Source organism: Syzygium oleosum, unplaced genomic scaffold, assembly GCF_021117445.2.
Source record: "Syzygium oleosum isolate NSW1041296 unplaced genomic scaffold, Sole_v2.1 Sole_v2.13, whole genome shotgun sequence".
NCBI classification, from domain to species: Eukaryota; Viridiplantae; Streptophyta; class Magnoliopsida; order Myrtales; family Myrtaceae; genus Syzygium; species Syzygium oleosum.
This window is the reverse complement of record NW_026607497.1, coordinates 2,044,927-2,071,655: the sequence shown is the minus strand read 5'-3', so window position 1 is coordinate 2,071,655 and position 26,729 is coordinate 2,044,927. Positions and strand designations below refer to the sequence as shown.

The 26,729-nt window shown below is 40.6% G+C and overlaps 2 protein-coding genes and 1 long non-coding RNA gene across 10 annotated transcripts; 2 read left to right on the top strand and 1 right to left on the bottom strand.

Moving 5' to 3' along the window:
* Positions 1-193: 193 nt before the first annotated feature.
* On the bottom strand, positions 194-1,921 carry LOC130139666 (uncharacterized). The gene is made up of 2 exons (XR_008817783.1): positions 1,360-1,921; positions 194-1,071 (listed from the first exon to the last, which is right to left on the bottom strand). It is a non-coding gene; the product is annotated as an uncharacterized LOC130139666 (long non-coding RNA).
* LOC115681152 (probable aminotransferase TAT2) lies at positions 888-21,228 on the top strand. 6 transcript variants are annotated; one of them, XR_008817781.1, is made up of 9 exons: positions 888-1,039; positions 4,449-4,865; positions 5,353-5,692; positions 5,786-6,004; positions 6,153-6,212; positions 6,683-6,838; positions 6,935-7,028; positions 7,374-7,616; positions 21,154-21,228. XR_008817781.1 is itself a non-coding variant. In XM_056317166.1 (7 exons), the coding sequence occupies exons 1-7, from the start codon at positions 4,615-4,617 to the stop codon at positions 21,026-21,028; spliced, it is 1,239 nt and encodes a 412-aa protein (XP_056173141.1). In that variant the 5' UTR covers positions 4,279-4,614; the 3' UTR covers positions 21,029-21,228. The 6 variants fall into 6 exon arrangements, 2 of the variants coding, with proteins under 2 accessions (XP_056173141.1, XP_030460860.1); XR_008817780.1 differs by lacking the exon at positions 888-1,039 and adding an exon at positions 4,169-4,257; XR_008817782.1 differs by lacking the exon at positions 888-1,039 and having other exon boundaries at positions 4,291-4,865; positions 5,533-5,692.
* On the top strand, positions 15,998-18,640 carry LOC130134352 (D-amino-acid transaminase, chloroplastic-like). 3 transcript variants are annotated; one of them, XM_056317168.1, is made up of 5 exons: positions 15,998-16,202; positions 16,319-16,362; positions 16,936-17,110; positions 17,234-17,907; positions 18,194-18,640. In XM_056317168.1, exons 3-5 carry the CDS (start codon positions 17,034-17,036, stop codon positions 18,289-18,291), a joined length of 849 nt encoding a protein of 282 aa, XP_056173143.1. In that variant the 5' UTR covers positions 15,998-16,202; positions 16,319-16,362; positions 16,936-17,033; the 3' UTR covers positions 18,292-18,640. The 3 variants fall into 3 exon arrangements, with proteins under 3 accessions (XP_056173143.1, XP_030460864.1, XP_056173142.1); XM_030605004.2 differs by having other exon boundaries at positions 16,301-16,362; XM_056317167.1 differs by lacking the exon at positions 16,319-16,362.
* Positions 21,229-26,729: the final 5,501 nt, after the last annotated feature.

Sequence of the window (26,729 nt, the reverse complement as noted above, 5' to 3'; positions counted from 1 at the left end):
TCCCACCCTAAAATCGAGCATCAGATTGGACGGGGTCAATTCCCAATCTCTGGACTGAGAACCGATTATGTTTACCTTGGAACTGGACTGGGATCAGCAGTCCGGTCCAATTCATTTCCTCAATTGTCTTGGGAACCGGTGGTGTTAATTTTCTTTAGATAAATTTTAAAATATATTAAAAGTTACGTCATAGTTTGATGAAATTACTTATGAGATTACCCCTACATATAATTTGTGCATTTTGCCTTTGCTGAATAAACAAAAAATTAATAATAATATACTCTAGGCCGGCTCCATCGGTTCGGTCCAATTTCTAGTTTTAGGAACCAGACCGGGAGTTGAATCGACCGGTCCGGTCCGATTCTCTAGTTAAACCGGAATCGATGTGTAACCCTATACTAAAGAAAAATACCCGACACATCAATTGCAGAAGAACGGGATCCGACCTTGTGCACAAGAGAAGGCCGGAATGCATTTCCATCGCCGGCCCCGGGACGGCAAAGCGACGTCTCAATAATTGATCGATGAAATTTAAAAACTGATCGACCATCGTGATTATCGTGCTGCGCGACGATGCGATCCACATGGTGGAGGGCTTCCTCGTCCCAAGAAAGGGGCGAAAAGAACAGGGAAGCCCGGGAATAGGTAGGGTTGCAACTTGCAAGATAACCGCTCCATGTCAGAGAGAGAGAGAGACGTCGAAAAGCGGAACGCTCGGGACACCATGTTCAACGTGTTTCACAGCGTCGGTCACCCCCAAGAACATGTGGACAAAACGCGAATCAGCAAAACTTATCTTGAAAGATAGCGAACGAGAGTTTGGCCCATGACAGCATCGCCTTTCATGTAAGGAAAGATAAACCAACCCACACTTCGCTTGGCACCACCCAAAAACAGTCGGAGAGGCAATGTCCGAATTGACGAAATAGATCTATCTCCCGGTAGTTGCTGCTGCTTTCTCGGAAGCTGAGGTGGTTCGCTTCTTGGCAAGATCTTACTACTAGCCAAAGCGGCCTTCGTTCGTAACATCCTCGTCCAGGTCTGTTCTCTAACGATCTTTCGCTTTTGCACCTGTTAGAATAATTAAATATTAAACCACACATTCATCTAACAGCTTAAGCTTTTAGAACAATTGGTAGTGGTCTCATAAAATCTTACATGTTATCAGACCCGAGTTTAAAATCTTTCCAGGCCCCAATTGCCTCCCCAATTAAATATTTCCATGCTTAGTACAAAGCAAAAAAGACCAGATTAAATATGAAGGGGAGTGTTAAAATAATTAAATATTAAACCACGTATTCATCTAACAGCTTAAGGTTTTAGAACAGTTGGTAGCGGTCCCACAAAATCTCACAGCACCGATATTCCAACATCTCAACACGAGCGATGAAGTTGGGTTATCATTTCGTTGGCTTTGTTGGTATTTGGACATTCGTGCATACATGTCTGTCCCGTTATAGATCACGCGCTATCTTTCCGGAATGTGCAATCTCCCGGACCACTGGTTACGTATGCGGATACGATTGTTTTACGTACACTAAACGCATCCTGATTATAAATGGGTTTATGTACGGCCTATGTAAACCCTGTACTCATTCCTTGTTATATGCACAGAAACATGCCTTTCTTTCTATTTGGTAGCTTCTCCGAGGAGCCGGCCAAGCGATTACCTAGCGGCTCTCGAGAGAAATCGCCATATTCAGCTACTATTTGAATCTTCATGTTCGATAAATCGGGTGTGACCAAAATATTTCATGATGATATTGCTACATAGAAAGATAGATAGGTCCCGCTACAACTTATTGAGCCTCACCGCCATCCCCTTCCTCAGCGGTCAAGTGTCAGCATACTTTTTGGACGAAAGTTTTGTATAATTCCAGGGAACTTCATCTTCACTCTCAAAATTTAGGGAAAAGTTACCAAAAAAGTCCAAAACTTATTGTAATTATGCCAATACAATCCTAAACTTTTTTTCTTATTATTTGAGTCATAATCCTTTTACATTCGTGCCAGTTTAGTTTATCCAGTCAATCTTAATCGGAAATCGCTGACATGGACGCTAGCATTTCTAGCATTTCTACGTGGCGTGACCGGTATTGGCGAGGTCAAGCCTCGCCGGTCCTTGCCTCTAGCCGGTCACCGAGGTCCGGTGACGGGCCAGTGGAAGGGTGACTGGCTAGAGGAAAAAGAGAAGTGTTACGATAAGGAGGCACTAATGAAATTAACCGTTACAACATGAGTTCAACCCGTGCAACTAGGGTAGGGTACTATATCAGAAGCGGATGCACGATGGGCCGAAGTCGGGTCAACCCACTTCGATTTTGTCTAGGACTGCCCTTGGCCCCTGGGTACCAACTTGATGGTCCACCTGTGGACATGGGAAGCCCCGCGTTCCCGATCACGAATGAGAGAAGTGATCCACGCAATCGAAACGAGAATGCGTCTTGGAATTGGGTCGTACGGCGGGTCCTTATCAGGTTTTAAGGACAAAATGAGCGCTCGTGGTCATATAGAAGCCACGAGCTTGTAGCTTTCGCGCACCATGATCGATCCCGTTGACGATTGTCCCTCCCGCCACAAGCCCGTGTCCTATTTTTATACGTAAAATGATGAGAAGGGGCGTCCAATGTAGCTCCCTCTCTCCTACGGGCGTTTATCGTAAGAATACCGCGTCCGTTACAGAATGTTGGGTTTTAAGGCGTAATTACTCAGTTCGTCGATAAGTGCGCGAGCCCGTCACTACAGCCCCATTGTGTGTGGCAGAAATCAGGAAATCTCTCCACATGAAGTAGCAAATGCTCAAGACACAAGTTGGTCAGAGGTTCGCTCGCGATGTGACTCGAACTTATAACTTTTTTATGAAGTATGTATTACCCATTTACCTGGAACCTACCCTGCATATCATGAAATCATGCGCACCCCTATAATTAATAATGGGCATGAGCACAGCAAGTCCTAGCCTCGTTTTGGAAAAAAAAACAAAATCCCCACAAAGAACGCCTTGCACAGGGCACAGACTTGTATTAGCTCTAATTCACTCGGTCTCCGTCAATATTGAAAATGCATGTTATACACAATCAATATATGTTACAATGTAGATTATGACGAAATGCAACGCATCATAAATAATTGTTCCCTTAAATTAATTATCGTGGTAAAAGATACAATGTTTGTCATTAATTGAACATTACAAAAGAGTTACGAAGTAACAAAGATACATCAACAGTGAAATTTTCTGTATATTTCGATGTGTAAATAATAAAGAGTGGATGAGCTTATATGTAGGCATTACGTGACAACTATATACAGTAACATAATATTAGTATCCAGTATCAAGTACAGTGAATCAGGGTTAATTATAGAAGACAATAATGCGCAATCCTGAGGAATATACGGAATCTGAGTAAGGCTAACTTAGGCAGGAGGAATGGCCCGTCTGGCTCACAGATCATATCTAGCAAACAACGACAAGACAGGGAAGCATTGAACCTGGGCTTATGTATGGTAGGGGTGAGCAACCGGATTGGATTTACCTAGAAATCGGACCAGCTCGCTCGAAAAATAGGTCCAGGAATCGGTTTCATTTTTTGGGAACCGGTTAGAACCGGTCCGGTTTCCAATTTCAAGCGAAAATCCACCCGGACCGGTTTTATAATCGATTTTATTTGGAGGTTCGCTTGCAATTTATATGGCTAGAATTCAAAACATTTTATCATAAATGATGAGGGAGGTGATTATTATTTGCGGATAGTCTAATTCAATAGCTTGTAAGTATTATAGGGAGCAATTTCCTTTTTCTTAAATTTTTATTCTATAACGAATAAACTACATATCCAACTGGAACCTATGCTATTTTATCACGTTCATTAAATTATTGAGACTAAGATAATATGCTTTTGTATGAATACTTAAGATTATTTGCATAGTCAAACTTATAACCTTTGATTTGAGTTATAATTTTTCCTATTTGCTACCTGGAAAAAATAAAACTGATAAAAGAAACAAAAAAAAAGGGGTTCTCGGGTAGACCCTGTAATCGGACCGAAAAAACAAGGTAGATTTCAAAGCAGGGTCCAGGGCAAACAGAGTAAATTTCAGGCTCAAAAAATTAAAAATTAATTATAACATGATCGGTCTCAGGTTCCAGGCTTGGAACTGATCCTCCGTGATGTATGATCGTCACCAAACGCTGCCTCAGATTCGTTTCCTTAAAATGGCTCGGTGTCCTAAGCCGAGCAGAGCATCTCATCTCGGCAGGTGAGAGAGCACGCAAGGCCATCGTTTCTGCACCTCGCACATGGGCAAATCTTTGACAGCTGAAGTGCGGAAAGCTGCTTCATGACCCCTCTGTTTCTTTCCCATTTCCTTGCCAATATCTACTTCGTTGCTCTGTATTTCTTCTGCTCTCAGCAGGACACAGCTCCATCCCTTTTTTTGTTTTCATGCAGGAATTAAGAACACCCAACATGTGGCTTTCGATGCACTAAAACCAATCTCCACACTTGGTCATCCCTCCCTATCTGCTTCTTCGTAAAATCCCAACCTTGAAAACCTCGAGAAAACAGAGGAAAACGAGAGTGAAATCGAAGCAGGGTAAAAGAGGGGACGAGAGAAATGGAGAGTGGGAACGCGAACCACGAAGTGGAGACGACTTCGGGCATTACCATCAAAGGCATCCTCAGCTTGCTGATGGAGAACATCGACGCGGACAGCGGCAAGAGGGTCGTGTCGCTGGGGATGGGCGACCCCTCTGCTTCCACGTGCTTCCGCACCACCCGTGTGGCCGAGGACGCTGTGGTGGACGCTCTTCAGTCGCAGAAGTTCAATGGCTATTCGCCCACCGTTGGTCTTCCCCAGACAAGAAGGTGAGTGAAACTGCGGTTTGTTTTCGATATCTAAATTTCCAATCGCAGAGATAAATTTCATGTCGGGGAGAATAGTTTCAAGTTGCACGCAATTATCAGTTCAGTTCATTGGTCAGAATTGCAAGTTGCAATTAGCAGAAGGCCGAGTTTCTGTTCGCTCGGCCACTGCAATCTAATTTTGAGGGAAGCTTGTGTTTTCGCACGTAATTTTAGTTCTCAGTTTCTCAAAAGTTTTCGACGGGCGCCCATGCACGATGTACGGTTTACTTGTCCTCTTGGATGTTGCTTAGTCGAGTCTTTAAGTCTCAATCGGAATTTGTCCAAAACTCAATTGGGTTTTGAACGACCCCGGCTTCATTCGATCGGCTGAAATTTCTTCCGTCTTCTGGGCATCAAAAAAATTGACTTCTCGATTGGCATATGGCTTTAAAAAATTCGTATAAGAAGCTGAGACATCAACTCACTAATGCATGCTTCATTTTGGTAGAGCGATCGCCGAATACTTGTCTCGTGATCTCCCATACAAGTTATCGTCGGATGACGTGTTTGTTACATCCGGTTGCACGCAAGCGATAGATGTTGCATTGGCAATGCTTGCTAGACCAGGAGCAAACATACTGCTTCCAAGGCCTGGCTTCCCGATTTATGAACTTTCTGCTGCTTTTAGATACATTGAAGTTCGGCATTATGATCTCCTCCCCAACAAAGGCTGGGAGGTTGATCTTGATGCTGTACAAGCTTTAGCAGATCACAACACGGTGGCAATGGTAATTATCAACCCGGGAAATCCTTGTGGGAATGTGTACACTGATCAACATTTGAAGGAGGTCAGTGTCCATTGCGTACAATACAGCTTTAAGTGCCATTGCATCGCTTTAATAAGATTTGAACTGAATTGACCGTTTGTGCATTGAAATTAGATCGCAGAAACTGCAGAGAAGCTGAATGTCCTTGTGATTGCTGATGAAGTTTATGGGCACCTTGCTTTTGGGGACACCCCATTTGTGCCGATGGGACGATACGGGACGATCGTTCCTGTTCTTACTCTTGGGTCTCTATCCAAGAGATGGATTGTACCTGGGTGGAGACTCGGCTGGTTCGTGACGAGTGATCCTTGTGGCATGTTCAGGAACCCCAAGGTATCTGCGTGTGTGCGCGCGTGTGGCGGGTGCGCCTACTTGCCTTCCTGGCTTATTGGATTTACAATTCCTAAGAGCTCTTGCATAAAGTTGATTATCCATTTCTTTGCAATTATTGACTCTTCTTTATCGCCTTTTCTTCGCTTAGGTTGTTGAGCGCATTAAGAAGTACTTTGACTTACTGGGAGGCCCGTCAACTTTCATCCAGGTTTGATTTCAAACAGATATGTCCACATTTTGATTGTTGAAGGCAAGCATTCTAATTTACGTTTGATGGCTCAAATTGATATCACGATGCAACTCGTACCTCAAAGTGAAAACTATTTTGCGCAGCGAAACAGTTTGAATATGCTGAGAAATAGATGTTTCTTCATAGGTGATGTATTTCACAAGGTAAAGTTAGGCAAAAGAACAACAGAGATGCATATTTAAGCATACTAGGGGGAGACATGCAATGCTTTCTCCTGCTCATTCCCAAGTGAAGCATAATTGTGGTCATGCCTTGCATAAAAACGGATCGTCTTTTTACTGTGAATATACAATTTTTGTCGAAAACTTCACCTTAAACCTCTACATGAGGTTAGGCCTTTCTTCTTTCCTGGGCCAATTGTGAGTTCGGACCTTGCGAAAAATCTGACGACTTATGTTCCTTATCTTTTCCGTTACTTATTTTGCCAGGCAGCGGTTCCTCAAATCATCGAGAGAACTGATGAGGCTTTTTTCGAGAAAAACAACAACACACTGAGACAGACTGCGGATATTTGTTGCAGCCGGATCAGCGAGATTCCCTGCCTTACTTGTTCTGATAAACCCAAGGGATCTATGGCTATGATGGTGAGGCCAATTCCTAGATGCTCTTACATAGCTAATAAATAATCCCTAATGCTGCTGAATGTGCATGACTTCGAAAATTCTTTTTCCTCTGTGCAGGTAAAGCTGAACCTTTCGCTACTGAAAGACATCACCGACGATATCGACTTCTGCTTCAAGCTGGCCAAGGAGGAATCAGTTATCATCCTTCCTGGTATGATACCTAGTGGCAGAACCCGATCTATTTGTGCATATCTATCGCAATGTTGCAGATCCATCTTTAGTTTGAAAGACCATTATGATCCTTGGGTACTTAACTTATTTGTGATTGAAGGACGAAAACCGTTCTTTTCATAGATAGTTTTGAAACCCTACAACTTTCGAAGCTCTTGCTCGAAATTTCACACATCAGAGAAGAAAATCTGCCTTTGGAAGTGAATTGACATTCTAGCTTATGGTATTTGACCTCTGCAAGAAATTCATCTCACAGAACCTAAGAGCCGAACCGTATTACAGCGAAGCAGAATCATTGACGACATTGAAATTCTCTGTTTCGCAGGACTTGCCGTGGGCTTGAAAGATTGGGTGCGCATCACTTTCGCGGCCGATCCGTCATCTCTCGAAGAAGGCCTTGGAAGGATCAAGTCGTTCTGCCAGCGATATACTAAGCAAGTATAAAAACAGTGAAGGACAAGACAGCAAGCAGATCAGAAGATCTAAATACACCAAAACCGCGAGTTTAGGGAGATGAAAGGGTTCTCGATCTCCCTCATGTCCATAGCCGAAATATATACGATCAACTGTTCAATGTGTATGCGACTATTTTCATATCAAATGTATACATGCCGGCCTTATCGGGCATTAGATCTATTAAAAGGGGTAACGGACCTATATTTTAATCCATGTATGATGGGCTGAGTTAATGTAACAGTTAATTATATTCGGTAAATGGGTCATAAATGAGTTTAAACATAATATATGTGTTAAGTGGATCATAAATGGGTTTGTAACTTGCTTAGATTCAATCTACTTTTAAGTCTCTTTCTTCTTTCTCTCTCGTTCTCACTTGATCTAGCACACACTATAAGTTTTTTCTAAATTTGATTAAATATTGAAGTGTTTTAGTAATACGGATCGAGTATTCGTAATTAGATTTGCATTATATGGAAATGGATCAAAATGGGTTAAATGGATCTATTTGAGTGAGAACATTTTCAACTTGATCCAATGCACCTATTTGACTAGTCTATCGGGCATTTAAGTTATCCCTATGGTTGTTTGGTTTGGCATCGTTATCCATTCAGGTCCTTGGGCATGATCTGAACAAGAAACCGCTCAAACACCCGACAGAGTTGATAGCAATCATGTTGAGCAGTACACGAAATCTACTTAAAGAAGTCACTTTCTTGGTTTGCTTAGATGGCATTTTCTACGGAAAGAAGAAAATATTGCTTAGATGGGTTTATAATTTACTTAGACTCAATTTATTTTTATGATTCTCTCTTCATTCTCTTGTGCTCTCACTCACCTTAATTTATATATGAATTTTCCTAAATTTGGTTAAATATGAAAATGTCTTAGCAATACGGATCGAGCATTCACAATTATATTTGTATTACATGGAAATGGGTCAAAACGAGTTAAATTGATCTATTTGAGTAGGATCATTTTCAACCCAATCCAATGCACCTGTTTGACGAGTCTATCAGCATCGTTGTCCATTTAGGTCCTTGCGCATGATCTAAACAAGAAATCGCTCAACACAAGACAGAGTTGAAAGCAATCGTGTTGAGGGGTGCACGTAATCTACTTAAAAAGTCACTTTCTTGGTTGCTTAGATGGTGATTTCTTCTCAAATAAGGCTATGAGATTTACAAGATAAAAGGACTACTAGCACTTCGATCGAAAAGAAAACAAAAAGACTAGCACACCTAACGAAGCAATAAAGATTAAGCGAACTCACAATAAAAATAGGGATAATAACACAAGGGGGACATATACTTTGATATAACATGCAATGTTGTTCTTGAATTTTTAATTTATTTAATACGGTTAATGAATTATTGATAAATATTTGATGTAATTCTTAGACAATGTGAAAATGTTTGAAAGTTCGTGAATCGTATTTAATATTGGATCAAAGTTCATGAACCTTATTGAATAAATTAAAAACGTAAGGATGATATTGCACGTTAGATTAAGGTAGCGAATGATAACCATTCTGTTCCGGAATGAGTTCCTGAACCAGAAATAGATTTTTCTATTTCTGGTTCCTGGATGAGTTTCTGAGAAAAAAACCCGTTTGATAATGACAAAAAATTTCTATTTCTAGAACAGAAATCCGTTTGATAACAGCACAAAATTTCTATTTCCTGAAATAAAAACCCGTTTGATAAACAATAGAAAATTCTATTTCCAGGAACAAAAATCCATTTTTTTAGAAATGGAATAAAAATAATAAAAAATCCGAAAAATTCATAAAAATCGTTAAAAAAATTCAGAAAATCCCAAAAAATTGAAAAATTCTAGAAAAAATCATCAAAATGTCGAGAAAATAAAAAAATTTAGATTTCGGGAAAATAGGAAATTTGTTGAATTTTTTAAAAAAAATCAAGAAATCAAAAATTTCAAAACTTCACAGAATTGCTTAGAATACCTGTGGCCACCCACTTTTAGTGAAATTTAAATTTTTTTAGGTGCCCAAAAAAATCAAAAAATCAAAAATTTCAAAACTTCACAGAATAGTTTAGAATACATGTGGCCACCCACTTTGAGTGAAATTTAAATTTTTTAAGGTGCCCAAAAAAATTCAAAAACTCAAAAATTTCAAAACTTTCTGAGAATGACTTAGAATACTGTGCCACCCACTTTGAGTGAAATTTTAATTTTTGGAGGTGAAAAAAAGCAAAAAATCAAAAATTTCAAAACTTCACAGAATGACTTAGAATACATGTGGTTATCCACTTTGAGTGAAATTTAAATTTTTTAGGTGAAAAAAACCTAAAAAATCAAAAATTTCAAAACTTCACAGAATGACTTACAAAACCTCTAGCCACACACTTTGAGTAAAATTTAATTTTTTTTAGATGCCCAAATGGTATTTTTGATTTTTTTTGATTTTTTTTGGTTCCTAAAGAAAATTAAATTTCACTCAAAGTGGATGGCCACATGTATTCTAAGCCACTCTGTGAAGTTTTGAAAATTTTTCTTTTTTGCTTATTTTTATTTTTTTTTCAACACCTAAAAAAAATTAAATTTTACTCAAAGTGGGTGGCCACAGGTATTCTAAGCAATTATGTGAAGTTTTTTATTTTTTATTTTTTTATTTTTTTCGGCACCTAAGAAAATTTAAATTTCGCTTAAAGTGGATGGCCACAGGTATTCTAAGCCATTTTGTGAAGTTTTGAAATTTTTTATTTTTTTATTTTTTTTTATTTTTTTCGGCACCTAAAAAAATAAAATTTCGCTCAAAGTGGATGGCCACAGGTATTCTAAGCCATTTTGTGAAGTTTTGAAATTTTTTATTTTTTTATTTTTTTTTATTTTTTTCGGCACCTAAAAAAATAAAATTTCGCTCAAAGTGGGTGGCCACAGGTATTTTAAGCCATTCTGTAAAGTTTTGAAATTTTTACTTTTTTGCTTATTTTTATTATTTTTGGCATATAAAAAAAATTAAATTTCACTCAAAGTGGGTGGCCACAGGTATTTTAAGCTATTCTGTGAAGTTTTGAAATTATTTTATTTTATTTTATTTTTTTAGGCACCTAAAAAAATTTAAATTTCACTCAAAGTGGATAGCCACAAGTATTCTAAGCCATTCTGTAAAGTTTTGAAATTTTTGATTTTTTACTTTTTTTTAATTTTTTTCGGCACCTAAAAAAATAAAATTTCGCTCAAATTGGGTGGCCACATGTATTCTAAGATATTCTGTGAAGTTTTTAAATTTTAGAATTTTTTATTTTTTTTTGGCAACTAAAAAAATTAAATTTTGCTCAAAGTGGGTGGCCATAGGTTTTCTAAGCCATTTTGTGAAATTTTGAAATTTTTTATTTTTATTTATTTTTTTCGGTACCTAAAAAAATTTAAATTTCACTGAAAGTGGGTAGCCACAGATTCTAAACCATTATGTTAAGTTTTGAAATTTTTGATTTTTTGCTTTTTTTTCTCACCTCAAAGATCGTGACTTCCATATGAATATGTGTGTTGAAGAAAATGAATTCCTCAGAAATGGTTCTCACTTTTGTTCCAGAAATGAAAAACCAACTTTTTTTTGATTCTCATTTCTGGTTTCAGAATCAGTTTTGGAAGCAAACTTGTCCCGGAAATAGAAAAATGAAATTACCTTACCAAACGGGTTTCTGGTCCAAAACTGATTCTGGGAACAAAAAACCAATTCTGGACAGAACCAGAATGGTTTTCATGCAGAAAGTTCATGAATCTTTTATGCCATTTCCTCTTCTTCTACTGAATGCAGACAAATGGGGTTTCCCTTCTCTGCCATCCCTCCCTCTTCATCGCTTCATCACTGTTCCTTCACTCTCCTCGTCTCAAGGCAACCGTTGTTCATGCGGTGGCGCGATTCAGATGTTTCAAGAAGTCCCTGAAACCGTGCTTCAATCGGCGAAGAACTTCTGATGGGATGGACTTTGCATCTTGAAACGTTAAGTGTTAGTGCGATCATGATGTCGATGAACACTCTCTCCCCTTTTACGTAATGCTCCCCCACTAAACACTCGCTAAGAGCACTGCATATAAAACAAGATCGAGTCACCCAATCCCGTCGTTTTGCGTTCGATTCCGGCATTTTCGGTATTCTCTCCAACTGCGCAAAGACTGCTGCGAAAGCCAAGCGATCGAACAATAAAATTGATAGAATAAGAAAATAAATCGGACACCAGATTTACGTGGTTCGGTCGTAGTGACCTACGTCCACGGGGAGAGCAGCACGGAATTCCACTATAGATCAAGCGATACAATGGAGATTACAACCACACTCGAGTCACTCAAACACTCTAAGTATTTCCCAAGCCCCAATTACACCCAATAACGCACGCAGTGTTTAGCCCCACAATTCCTCACGAAATAATCTCTCAATCTCGCAAAAGAATTATACACAAATTTAACCACAAGAATTTAATCGACTTCAACACTTAAGTTGTTGATGTAATTCCACGAAGAGAAACTCGTATCAAGCACTCGTAGAGAACGGCGCTTCTGAACAGAATTCACGAGAAAGCTCTCTGCACCAAGCACTCGCTCAAGCGGCGCTACACTAATTCTCTTCCTGTAATACAATAATATATATATACGCATGCCCAAGAAGAGAACGTGGCCGACTCAACATGGGATTTGAAACCTAGATAATTCGGTCAACCAAAATCCACCTTTTGACTTTCCTATTTTGTCTTCTTTCTTCACCGAGTCCCAACTTGTAAAGGGTAAGAAATACGTTCTTCTTTTCTTTGATCATCGTTGACTGGGTCAATGTCTATCTCAAAGTCCACGTTGGCCTTTCTGATGGACTTTCCTATTTCAAGCCATGGACTCCAACTTCATTAGGAAACTCACGTCTCTTTTGCTTTGCTCGATTTCGGATAGTCGCAAAATATCCAATTCGGAATATTTAGATTTCGCTTTGAGCTCAAATTCGAGACATATTTTCAACAAAGACAGGGAGGTGGAGCAGCTGACTTTTTTGGACTGTGCCCATTTGAAAAAATGCGCGGCAAAGTGCGTGTAATCTCCACCTTGGCTCGACGTTTGAGCCAAGTAACAATCGCTTCAATAGAATCCGAATTCCGCTACTACTCTCCCACAGTCCCAATGGGCTCAACCGCCACAGACGTCTTTCAAGTCCAAGCCTCGCTTGAACTTCGCCATAGCCGTGGATCTCATCAGAATACCAACTCCACATGCACCTTTAACTGCTCCACAAGGATTTTCCGACACAACCTCCTCAATCGCAGATAAAGCAAAACCATCGTTGCATCCATATATGTTCGGAGATTGAATACGCACCTTGTCAATATCAGCAGTTACAGCAACTATTGGCTCTATAGGCTCCACCTCGCTATAAGCACCATCCGTGTTGATTATTTCGTTAGTATCTGCTACCTCAGGAGTTTCTAGTTGCAACTCCACCTCAAGCTGAACACCGTTCAGATCCGTATGAACACTGCTACTAACACTCCTAGCTAGAAGTACTGAAGACTCGTCATATGTAACTTCTCTGCTGATAATAGATGAATTTAATTCCGAGCACCACAACTTATAGCCCCGCTCACCTTGTGCATAACCTAGGAACATGCACTTCATTGTCCTTCCATCGAGCTTACCATCACTAACTCGAACATGACATGGACAACCAAATATTCTAAGAACAGAATAATCAGCAACGTTACTTGACCACACTTCTTCGGGAGTCCGACATTCAAACGCAGTCGATGGGGATCTATTCTTCAGGTAGCTCGCCGTACTAAGCGCATCCGCTAGGAATCTCCTAGCCATACCAGCACTAGAGAGCATTTTATGGGCCGTCTCTAGTAATGTTTTGCTCATCAACTCTGCAACATATTGTGATTTATTGGCACTAGTGCGGTGTTTCACTATGCCTTCCTTCATGCAGAATTCGTTTAACAGCTTCGAGCAAAACTCCATGCTACTGTCAGTCTGCATCTGCTTGATCGTTTTACCAGTCTTCTTTTCGATCAAAGCTCTCAATTGCATGATCCTAACAACAGCATTAAACTTGTGCCTTAGCACAAACACCCAAGTCTTCCTCGAGTAGTCATCAACAACTCTAAGCATAAATCTGGCACTCTTCCTCGAAGGAAATCGCGACAACCTGCGAACATCTAAGTGAATCAATTCTGCAATTTCCGTGATTTCTCTGACAACTGTACTGAACTGCACTTTCCGCCGTTGATCTAACTCACAGCACCTGCATACATTCAATTCGTTAGCCACATAACCACATAGCAAATTTCTTTCACTTAGAACCTTCAGGCTTCTCTCGCTAATGTGCCCCAAACGCATATGCCACAATTTAGACTCTCGAACCGATGCTTTCGACGTCTCCGCAGCGAATTCCGTCACTGTCTCACCTTGAAGCTCATACAGGCCACTATGCTTGATTCCTTTCATTATCACCATGGCACCTCGAAGAACTTTTAGAACTCCACATTCTGAAGAATACCGACACCCGGCTGAATCCAGGGCACTCAAGGAAATCAGATTTTTCTTCAACTCTGGAACATGCCTCACTTCAGTCAATGTCCTCACAATACCATCATGCATTCTAATTCTGACATCACCAACACCTATAACATCGCATTCAGAATTGTTCCCCAACTGCACTTTACTACTATCCGTGCACTGATAAGTAGTAAACCAGTTCCTGTTTGGTGTAGCGTGAAAAGAACAACCAGAATCCATAATCCATCCGCCAAACGACGAATTATCAGTGACAGACAAGATAAAATCAGCATTATCCGAATTACTGTCAGCTATAGCTGCAACATCATCCGTAGGATCAACTCTAATTCCCTTACCCTTGTCGTTTTTCAGTTTAAGGCAATCCCTTCTAAGATGCCCCCTCTTGCCACAACTCCAACAGACTACACCGCCAGTCCTAGACCGACTTCGTCTATTCGAGTTCATACTACTTCTGCTAACACGTGTACCAGTTTTTCCTCTGTTTTCACCTACTAAAGCAGCAGATACATGTTCGCCAGATTCTCTTCTACGGATGTCTTCACTTAGAATTAAATCTCGAACACCATCAAACGTCAAACTTGTTGACCCAGAGGAATTACTAACAGCAGTAACAGTAGTATTCCAACTATCAGGCAATGAGGATAATAGAATCAAAGCACGTACCTCATCTTCAAAGTCAATGTCAACTGAACTCAATTGACTAACGATCACATTGAATTCATTAACATGATCAGCAACTGACGCACCTTCGCTCATCTTCAAATTAAACAGACGTCGCATCAAATAGACCTTGTTGATCGCAGAGGGCTTCTCGTACATGTCCGACAGGGCTTTCATCAAACCTGCGGTGGTCTTCTCATTCACGATGTTAAACGCGACATTACGTGCCAACGTCAGCCGAATAACACTCAACGCTCGTCTATCCAGCAATTCCCAATCAGCTTGCTTCATTGTCTCTGGCTTCTCCCCAGACAAGGGCAAGTGCAGTTTCATCTGATATGGATAATCCTCAATCTGCATCTTCCAGAAACCAAAGTCCTTCCCATCAAATCTGTCGATTCTCACTTTTCCTTCTTCTATCGCCATCGATTCGCTTTAACTCAGCCAAACCAGGCTCTGATACCAATTGTTGCGAAAGCCAAGCGATCGAACAATAAAATTGACAGAATAAGAAAATAAATCGGACACCAGATTTACGTGGTTCGGTCGTAGTGACCTACGTCCACGGGAAGAGCAGCACGGAATTTCACTATAGATCAAGCGATACAACGGAGATTACAACCACACTCGAGTCACTCAAACACTCTAAGTGTTTCCAAGCCCCAATTACACCCAATAACGCACGCAGTGTTTAGCCCCACAATTCCTCACGAAATAATCTATCAATCTCGCAAAAGAATTATACACAAATTCTAACCACAAGAATTTAATCGACTTCAACACTTAAGTTGTTGATGTAATTCCACGAAGAGAAACTCGCATCAAGCACTCATCGAGAACGGCGCTTCCGGACAGAATTCACGAGAAAGCTCTTTGCACCAAGCACTCGCTCAAGCGGCGCTACACTAATTCTCTTCCTGTAATACAATAATATATATATATATACGCATGCCCAAGAAGAGAACGTGGCCGACTCAACATGGGATTGGAAACCTAGATAATTCGGTCAACCAAAATCCACCTTTTGACTTTACTATTTTGTCTTCTTTCTTATCCGAGTCCCAACTTGTAAAGGGTAAGAAATACGTTCTTCTTTTCTTTGATCCATCGTTGACTGGGTCAATGTCTATCTCAAAGTCCACGTTGGCCTTTATGATGGACTTTCCTATTTCAAGCCATGGACTCCAACTTCATTAGGAAACTCACGTCTCTTTTGCTTTGCTCGATTTCGGATAGTCGCAAAATATCCAATTCGAAATATTTAGATTTCGCTTTGGGCTCAAACTCGAGACATATTTTCAACAAAGACAGGGAGGTGGAGCAGCTGACTTTTTTGGACTGTACCCATTTGAAAAAATGCGCGGCAAAGTGCGTGTAATTGGCCTTTCACCACCCCCGTTCTCTCCATCGCCTGTCGGTGTGTCCCTTTCCCGTCTATCCCGTCTTTCGCTCTCGCTCTAGTCCCGTTGACGCGCCATGGATTCTTGCGACTCTTCCACTGACAAGAGATCAGGTAATTGAGTCTATGGTTTTTGCCATTGTTTCTCCTTCTGGTGGTGTCTGTTGTTCGTGTAAAGTTTCGAACTCTTATTTTCTTTTTGTTGGGTGTAGATGCTTCGGAGATTGGAGATGCTTGTGACTCCAAAGTTCGTGTGTTCTCGTCATCATCCGAGGTAAAACCCATCACCATCATCCTGGTTTACCCCTCCGGCTGTCGGCCGTGCGGGGTTCCTGAGTCATCAAAAAAAAAAAAAGTATTTTGAGTTACGGTGCTGATGAATGGAATGAAATCTCAACTGGATAGGCAATTATAATTGATTTCCGTGCTTTATAATGAATTGCCAAAAGCTTTGATCGACCTGATAATGGGATTAGTTCGAGGATGTTCAGTTTTTGGCCCAGACAATTCTAGGCACGACTTGTTCTTCCAGGCAATAATAGCTGAATGAATCCGTAGTGCCTTGCAATGGTCAATTTGGGGATGAGATGTTAATAGCAGGAAGGTCAAGCGTTCGAAGAATCTGATGATAACGCGATGGTTTATTTTCCTCGGCTATGTACTCGGATCGAAAGTTAAAGTTACCGAAATTTTGCATAGATCTCCATTGAATGCGGTTGACCCTCTCACAATGATTTCCTGTTCAAACTAAGCTTCTTGTTTTCTTGAAGTGTAGTAGTGTCAATGAACTGCCTCTGACCTTGTTTATCCTATATCATTTGTCAATTTTTATCGGTATTTCTATCAGCTGCTTGACAAGCTGCATGAGAAGTGGAGTTCGGTGAAAAGCAGCCGTACCCTGCAATGTAATCAAGCGTTTTTGGCGGAATAATACTCGATCCAGCTATGATGGTCATACCAATTGATGATCACATGGTTCATAGAGGTCACGGCGTGTTTGATTCAGCAATCATTTTGGATGGGTAAGAAATGGTTATGGTTTGGAGCACAAATAATATTGATAAAAATGCTTTGATCCTGAGAGACGAACTTTTCAATTTTGCAGAGAAAGTCTAGTTACATGTATATTGTCTTGTTGGCTGCAGATACCTCTATGAACTGGATGTCCATTTGGATCGCTTCCTTAGATCAGCATCAAAGGCAAAAATCTCCTTTCCTTTCCCTCTGTCAACCCTCCGAAGCATTCTCATTCAATTGACTGTGGCGTCACAATGCAAGAAAGGAACTCTGAGATACTGGTTAAGTGCTGGCCCTGGGGATTTTCTGCTCTCACCTGCCGGTTGCCCGACCTCTGCTTTCTATGCTGTGGTCATCGACGAGGACTTCTCTCAATGCAAAGAGGGAGTGAAAGTCATAACTTCCACGATCCCAATGAAGTCAGCTCTATTCGCTACCATGAAGAATGTGAATTACCTACCAAACGTGCTTTCCAAATTGGAAGCTGAAGAGCAGGGAGCATTCGCTTCTATTTGGGTCGATGACGAAGGTTATATTGCAGAAGGACCGAACGTGAATGTGGCTTTTGTAACGCACGAGAAAGAGTTGATCTTGCCCGTGTTTGACAAGATCCTCAGCGGGTGCACCGCCAAAAGGCTTCTTCAGCTGGCTCCGAAACTGGTCGAGCAGGGACTGCTCAAGAGTGTGAAAACTGCCAATCTAACTGCGGAGGAAGCCAAAGGCGCAGCCGAGATGATGTATGCGGGAAGCACCCTTCCTCTGTTGCCGATAATCATGTGGGATGACGAACCTATTGGAGATGGTAAATTCTGTTCTCCTGAGTACCTTGTCAATCTTCAACTTTTCTTTTGGCAAATACCATGAAGATAAAACATGAAGTCCTTTGGTTGATTGTCTATCCATGCAATCATAAATTGTACTGGGTGGACTTTAAAGGTTTGTGCACTGTTGAACTGCCTTCATCAGTCACCGAAGTTTTCGAGAACTTCAGACAAGCCATCCTAAGAAATGAGATAACTTCATGGATGAATGAGACCCTTTCTCGAATACCGTTTTGGTTAACAGATTATACTTTGTGTTCATTGCAGGGAAGGTGGGAGAATTAACAATGGCACTTTCTGATCTGGTTTGGGAAGACATGGTGGCCGGTCCGGAAACACGGAGGTTGCGCGTTCCGTACGCGTAGAGAACCTCCATTTTATCCGATCTCGGAGGCGAACTCGAGATTGTCAAATCCTTTGATTAGCCTTCTTGCTGCAATTTAAGGAGAGCTTTAAGTGGCAAATAAAAGATTGGATAGCTCTCCCTCTAAAATTACTAAATAATTTTTCCTTCTTTCTCGGCTCGCGTTATTTCCGCCCCTCAAATAGCTTCGACGCACGATGAAATTTAAATGGTCCAAAATAGCCCTCGCTAGGATTTCATTATTAGTGAGATTGATGAAAGAAGAAAAATTTAGTTTTAATGTAGATCAATAATGTGATGATTTTATCAACCGTTATTAAGATATTGTTTCTTCTTCTTTTATGCTCAAATCGCAGAAATTTACGGGTTCATTGCCTTTTTGCGAGAATCATCTAATATTCAAGTATCTTAGGAAATTTAATGTTCGCGATTCTAATTAAAAGAACATTAATAAAGTAAATTTATTTACAATGTCACTCTAAAGTTTAATTTGTAATCACTCCTTGTAATATACAATTCTTTAGTTCAAGTGTTTTTAGGGGAATTCTTTGGTTAAAGTTGATATTGTTGTATTAATCAATAAAGATTACTGGCAATGTTCAAACTCTTTACAAAATCCATTTAGAGAAATTAGTTGAGCACATTAGTAACCAGAAGAGAAGAAATAAAATTTGTATAGAAATGAAAGGAAAATATCAGAAGGTGGCGAATATATATCATTGTTTCGATTAATACGGATAGTCTTGTATTTTCATAATGACTTAGTTTTCTTGAGGTTTTTCGTCAACTCAATAAGGCGGGGAGCGTTATAGGCGTTGAGAGTGTGAAAATAGCGTGAGCCTATTTTATGTTACCAATATGGACAATATTCACAATACGGAATCGATTATCGAATTGTACTCAAATGAAACTATTCATTTCTTTTTTAAGCAAACAGAAAATTAACATAACCTTCACATCGTCATCTCTGCACCACTCTAGATGACCACTTGCAAGGCTATGGAGACAAGTGAAAGTGCCGTTTAACATTCTACATTTAATGTGTTAAAGATTAGATTAGACGGGTAACCTTTTTGACGAAATCTCAATCAACATCTCATTCTAATAGAATATCCACAAAACTAGCTAAGTAGCGAAGGAATGCGTTCATAGAGGGTGATCTAACAAAACATTGATGATGCCCATAATTATGGAAATGAACAAGTCGAAGTGGCAAATGCATTGAGAGATCTTCTTCTATTGTCTACAAGCAAAACACATCGCCTTGAGTCGATAATCCGGATAAAAGTTTTCAAAATCGTGTAAAAAATAATCAAATAGGATTCTTAAATGGCACGCGACCGAAAAGTGCAAAAAAAGTAAAAAAGAAAAAGAAAAAATCTCAACATTTCGTAATTCTTAATTGTATAATTTCACTTTGACTTTTCAATATCGCACGAGAGATAAAATGGACTGCTAGTATTTAGGGCGAAATTCATCAAAAATCACAAACTATACTCATTGTGACACATTTTGCTCTAAACTTTTTTGATTTCAAATAGATATGTCCACGTTTTGATTATTGAAGGGCAAGCATTCTAATTTACGTTTGATGGCTCAAATTGATGTCACGACGCAACTCAAACCTCAAAGTGAAAACTATTTTGCGCAACGAAACAGTTGAATATGCAGAGAAATAGACGTTACTTCGTAGGTAATGTATTTCACAAGGTAAATTTAGGCAAAAGAACAACAGAGATGCATATTTAAGCATACTGAGGGAGACATGCAATGCCTTCTCCTACTCATTCCCAAGTATCACCTTAAACCTCTACATGAGGTTAGGCCTCTCTTCTTTCCTGGGCCAATTGTGAGTTCGGACCTTATGAAAAATCCGACAACTTATGTTCCTTATCTTTTCCATTGCTTATTTTGCCAGGCAGCGGTTCCTCAAATCATCGAGAGAACCGACGAGGCTTTCCTCGAGAAAAACAACGACACGCTGAGACAGACTGCGGATATTTGTTGCGGCCGGATCGGCGAGATTCCCTGCCTTGCTTGTTCTGATGAACCTAAGGGATCTATGGCTATGATGGTGAACCCAATTTCTTAGATGCTCTTACATAGCTAATAAATAATCCTTAATGCTGCTGAATGCGCATGACTTGGAAAATTCTTTTTCCTCTGGGCAGGTAAAGCTGAACCTTTCGCTACTGAAAGACATCAGCGACGATAACGACTTCTGCTTCAAGCTGGCCAAGGAGGAATCGGTTATCATCCTTCCAGGTATGTTACCTAGTGGCAGAACCCGATCTATTTGTGCACATCCGTCGCAATATTGCAGATCCATCTTTAGTTTGAAAGATCATTATGGTCCTTGGTTCCTTAAACTTACTCATTTGCGATTGAAGGATGAAAACTGTTCTTTTCCTAGATAGTTTTGAGACCCTACAACTTTTTGAAGCTCTTACTCGAAATTTTCAAACATACCAGAAAAGAAAATCTGTCTTTGGAAGTGCATTGATATATTAGCTTATGGTTTTGACCTCTGCAAGAAATTCATCTCACAGAGCCTAGGAGCCGAACTGTGTTACGGCGAAGCAGAACCATGGACGACATGGAAATTCTCTGTTTTCGCAGGACTTGCCTTGGGCTTGAAAGATTGGGTCCGCATCACTTTCGCAGCCGATCCATCATCCCTTGAAGAAGGCCTTGGAAGGACCAAGTCGTTCTGCCGGCGATATGCCAAGCAAGTATAAAAACAGTGAAGGACAAGACAGCAAGCAGATCAGAAGATCTAAGTACGCTAAACCGGCGAGTTTAGGGAGATGAGAGGGTTCTCGATCTCCCTCATGTCTATAGCCGAAGTATATGCGATCAACAGTTACAATGTGTATGAGACTAGTGAATCTCACATGTTCATATCAAATTTATACATGGCGGCACTATCGGGCATTAAGTTATCGCTCTGATTGTTTGATTCGACATCATTGTCCATCAGGTCCTTGAGCAATGATCCAGAACAAGAAATCGCTCAACCCCGGCAGAGTTGAAAGCAGTCATGTTGAGCAGTGCACTTAATAAACTTAAGAAGCCACTCTCTTGGTCTGTTTTGATAGTATTTTCCACTTAAAGAAGGCTCCAAGATTACAAGATAAAAGGACTACTACCACCTTGACCCGAAATAAAAAAAATAGAGATAATAACACAAATGGGACATGAACTTTGATCCAATGTGTAATGTCGTCCCTGACTTTTAATTTGTTTAATTCGGTTATTAAACTTTGGTCTAATGTTCAATATTATCCCTAAATTTCAATATGTTCAATGCAGTTTCTGAACTATTAATAAATATTCAATGTAATTGTTAGACTATATGAAAATATTTAAAAGTTCATGGATCGCATTTAATATTGGATCAAAGTTTATGGATCACATTGAACGAAATATAAATTCGCTGACAATTTTGATTAAACTATGGTTTACGGACCATAATAAATAAATTAAAATTTTAAAAATGATATTGCATATTAAATTAAAAATTCAGGAATTATTTATGTCATTCACCGCCGCCTAAGAAAAAGAAACTCTTTTTAGTCCTTTGTGCTTGTTTTCTTCATGGGCCACTTGGCAACGGCAACAAATGACAAACACAACCCCGTTCATGCCGTCCGGACAGTTGTCCTGTTCGGAGTCCTTTTTCTTCTCCTGAATGCAGACTGTTAAAGGATATCAAATCTGGAATCTGATATTCAGTAGATCTCTAGCAACCATTCCCGATATTCAACAATCGCTCCTGATATTCAGCGAATCTCTTGTAATCACTCCTTGATTTCTTTCTGATTTATTGTTGATTTGTTTATATCTTTAACTTCTTATAAATAGAAGCTGAAAAGAGAGATAAAGATGTACAAAAACATTCATAAAAATTACAATATAGTTTTACGTTTTTAACATGGTATCAGAGCTTTTCTAGCGAAAGCTTTCTTTTATTCTCAAATGGCATCCTCGCCTTCTTCAACATCTGCTTCGATCTCAAGTACCATCCCTGGCTTAACAACCCAGGTACTTGGATCGACAGCCACTGGAATTCCTGCAAATTCCATCTCCTGTCCAGCAATTGGAGTCAAGCTCACAGGAGACAATTTTGTTATTTGGAGGGCACGCCTATTACCGTGTCTTCGAGCAAGCAAACTACTACCAATTGTGGAAGGATCTTCAGTATGTCCACCTAGCCAAATTGTGCAAACAGCAAATGGAACAACCACCACTATTCCGAACCCAGCATATGATGAGTGGGTAACACGCGATCAAATCGCACTTGGGTGGATTCTTAGCACGACATCCGATGCCATCGTCGATCAGCTTTCGAATTTCAACACATCCGCAGAAGCATGAGAATTCCTTGGTACATCTTATGCTGCTCATAATCTTGCTAGAGCAACTCATCTTAGAATGCAGCTGCAAGCTCTTCGGAAAGGTAACCAAACAGTTACGAAATTTCTTCAACAAGCCACTGTTCTTGTTGACCAACTCGCTTCGATTGGCGAGATTATTTCCGATCATGAGTATCAAACTCACATTTTTCGTGGATTGGGAGCCGAATATCAAAGCCTTGCAGTATCCATATCAGTGCAAAGTCAAAATCAAACAATGACTAGAGATGCCCTTCACGGTCTCATATTGTCCCATGAAGCACGCTTAGACCTCATGGAGTCTACTGTTGCTTCACTGGCTGCTTTTGCTGCACATTTTGATGGGCCTACAATGGTTTCCTCACAACCTCAAAGACCACGACAACAACATGCTGTCAGATATTCTCGAGGTAATAGGCATTCTTTCCAAAAACGGAATCAAGAAGGAAGAGACAGAAATTATCGAGGGGCTCGCCAACAATATCACAATCGGAATCTTAACACCAATTTCAATCCATATTTTGGCAATAACCAGAGTCAGAGATGAAGCAATCTTCGGTGTCAGATTTGTAACAAACACGGTCACAGTGCCAATGTTTGCCGTGACAGATATCTTCAGCATCTACCATCCGAATTTTCTCCTCAACTCAACTTGGCTGAAATTCCTCCTCCACCTTCCACCTTCTCCAGTGAATCCCGGTATCCTGATTCTGGTGCTACCCACCATGTGACAAATAATCCTTCCGGTCTGTCTAATGTTCAGCCTTATTTTGGATCCCAACAAGTCACCATAGGTAACGGGTCCCATCTACCCATTACTCACACAGGTAACTATGTTTCTCCTCATTTTCGTATGTCTAATGTTCTCGTTGTTCCCACAATCAAAAAGAATTTGCTATCTGTATGTCAGTTTTGTCAAGAAAACAACTGTGATTTCCTATTCTCATCAAACTCCTTTTCTGTAAAGTGTCGTCACACGGGGAGGACTCTACTTCAAGGGGAAACTGATCACGACCTTTATTCCATTCCAGCGTCTTCTTCGCAATTGTCATCTCCGTCCGTGTTCCAAGCCTCTACAACCAATCTTGTTCGTTTGTGGCACAACCGACTTGGTCATGCCGCCTTCTCAGTTGTTTGTCAAGTTCTTAATAAATCACTGGTGGCACTCTCACCGTATCCTGCACGTATGTCCAGTAAGAGTCATAGTCAATTTCATACACCCACCCATCATAGGCCTACCTTTCCGTTGCAGTTAATTCACTTTGATGTATGGGGTCCAGCTCCTGTAACCTCTACATCTAATAATCGGTATTATATTTATTTTGTTGATGACTATTCCAAATTTACATGGCTATACTTGTTGCAATCTCGTGATCAATTCCTCTCCATTTTCTCTGCGTTCCTTAATTTTGTGGAAAATCAATTTTCCACCACGGTCAAAGCCATTCAGTGTGATTGTGCACGCAAATTTCTCTCGGCCTCTTTTCAGCGTTTATTATACGATCGTGGCATTCATCAAAGGACTTCATGTCCTCATCAACATCATCAAAATGGCACAGCTGAGAGAAAGCATCGCCATATTATTGAAATGGGCCTTTCAATGCTTAACCATGCTTCTGTGCCGCCTCGCTTCTGGGATTTTGCATTTGAGACTGCAGTACATATTATCAATCGGCTGCCGACACCAGTTCTACAGAACCGAACACCATGGGAGACACTTCATAAAGCTATTCCCTCTATTAAGCACCTCAAGGTTTTCGGGTGTGCGGTTTACCCCAATCTTCGATCTTATGCAAAGAACAAGCTCCAATCCAAATCTCATTTATGCATTTTTCTAGGATATTCGTCGTGCTACAAGGGCTACCGTTGCTATTCTCTAAGAGATCGTCGCATCTACATCACCAACAATGCAATTTTTGATGAGCAATTATTTCCCTTTACTACCTCTGGTCCAATGAATACTTGTCAAACCATTGTTGCGGCTCCAGAATGTCTTATGCTCCCTCCATTTTTGAACAAAAACATGCAACAACCTCAGTCAATGGAGCGCATCTCTACTGCCCCAACTAATTTTCTTTCTCCTGTACAGGTTCAGCAAAATTCTCCAACACCTTTTTCAGAATCGGAGTCATCTTTGCTCCCAGATCCACCCACTACGGATGTTTGAAATGATAGTGACAACTCTCCTTCACTGCCAGCTGCCTCATCTCATCCTATGGTGACAAGGCTGCGTGATGGAACTTTGGCACGGCTTCAACTTCGGGTTGATCACACTTATGCCCTGCAAACCGAAGCTTCCTTAATACCAACACCGACTTCCTTCACTCAAGCAAATAAAGATCCAACATGGCGAGCGGCTATGAATGAAGAATACACTACCTTGATGCACAGTCAAACCTAGACCCTTGTATCTCCACCGAAACAGTGCAAACCCAATGGTTGTAAGTGGGTATTTCGAGTTAAGCTGAAGGCCGACAGATCCCTTAAAAGATACAAGGCTCGGTTAGTCGCCAAAGGCTTCAATCAACAAGAAGGGGTAGATTTCCATGAAACTTTTAGTCCCGTGGTAAAACATGTAACGGTTCGCACCGTTATTTCTCTTGCCTTCAGTCAAGGATGGCAACTTCGACAATTGGACGTAAAGAATGCTTTCCTCCATGGTCATCTTGAAGAGGAAATTTATATGCAGCAGCCTCCAGGCTTCGTCGACTCTACTCATCCTCACCATGTATGCCGTCTTCAACGTTCACTTTATGGACTAAAACAGGCACCGCGTGCATGGCACCAACGACTAAGTTCTTTTCTTCTCTCTCTTGGGTTTCAAGTATCTCGCGCTGACTTCTCTTTATTTATGCTTCACTCGGCAGCATACAGTGTTTTTCTCTTAGTATATGTAGATGATATAATTTTAACTGGGTCGCCCTCAGCGCCTTTATCTGCTCTAATCGAATCCCCGCAACGAGAATTTGCTATTAAGGACCTCAGCGAGCTTCATTATTTTCTCGGCATTGAATTGCAAAGAACTGACAAAGGTCTACTACTCCATCAAGGCAAGTATGCACACGACATTCTTCAACATACCAATATGCAAGATGCTCGACCAGTCACGACTCCTTGTGTTACTGGTACTGACCCGTCTTTACTGAAGCACGGAGCTTTATTTCATGATCCTACCTTATATCGTAGTACTGTCGGCGCTCTCCAGTACCTTACCATCACTCGGCCGGATCTTGCCTATGCGGTGAATACCGCGTGTCAGTACATGCATGCTCCCACCAATGCACATTGGCAATTCGTTAAGCGTATTCTGCGTTTTCTGCGTGGTACTACTAATTATAGCATTCTACTTACTCGCAGCTCTACTTGTCAACTACATGCTTTCTCCGATGCAGGTTGGGCAGGTGACCATGACGCTCGTAGGTCTGTTGGTGGTTATAGTGTCTTTCTTGGATCTAATCTTATTTCCTAGAGCTCCCGTAAACAACGAACAGTAGCTCGCTCTAGCACCGAAGCGGAATTTAAGTGTCTAGCCGATCCAACGGCCGAGCTCATATGGATAGAAGCCTTATTACGCGACCTCCATGTCTCCTTGCCGAGTCTTCCTGTCTTATGGTGTGACAATATTTCGGCTATTTACCTCACTGGTAATCCCGTTTTTCATGCCTGAACGAAGCATGTTGAGATTGACTATCATTTCGTTCAGGAACAGGTGGTTCAGAAGCAACTCCATGTTCAGTACATCTCCTCCATAAATCAACCTGCGGACATCTTCACCAAAGCCCTATCTACCACTCGATTTCGTCTATTGCAGTACGAGCTTACTGTGAGATCTCTCACATCAGCTTGCAGGGTGATGTCAAAGGATATCAAATCTGGAATTTGATATTCAGCAGATCTCTAGCAACCATCCCGATATTCAGCAATCGCTCTTGATATTCAACGAATCTCTTTTAATCACTCCTTGATTTCTTTCTGATTTATTGTTGATTTGTTTATATCCTTAACTTCTTATAAATAGAAGCTGAAAAGAGAGATAAAAATGTAC

Coding starts and splice junctions, on each gene's coding strand:
- LOC115681152 (XM_056317166.1), top strand. CDS start 4,615: ATGGAGAGTGGGAACGCGAACCACGAAGTGGAGACGACTTCGGGCATT. Junction 4,866..5,352: donor GGTCTTCCCCAGACAAGAAG/GTGAGTGAAACT, acceptor TCATTTTGGTAG/AGCGATCGCCGAATACTTGT. Junction 6,005..6,152: donor GCATGTTCAGGAACCCCAAG/GTATCTGCGTGT, acceptor TTCTTCGCTTAG/GTTGTTGAGCGCATTAAGAA.
- LOC130134352 (XM_056317167.1), top strand. CDS start 17,034: ATGATGGTCATACCAATTGATGATCACATGGTTCATAGAGGTCACGGC. Junction 17,111..17,233: donor TCAGCAATCATTTTGGATGG/GTAAGAAATGGT, acceptor TGTTGGCTGCAG/ATACCTCTATGAACTGGATG. Junction 17,908..18,193: donor TGACGAACCTATTGGAGATG/GTAAATTCTGTT, acceptor TGTTCATTGCAG/GGAAGGTGGGAGAATTAACA.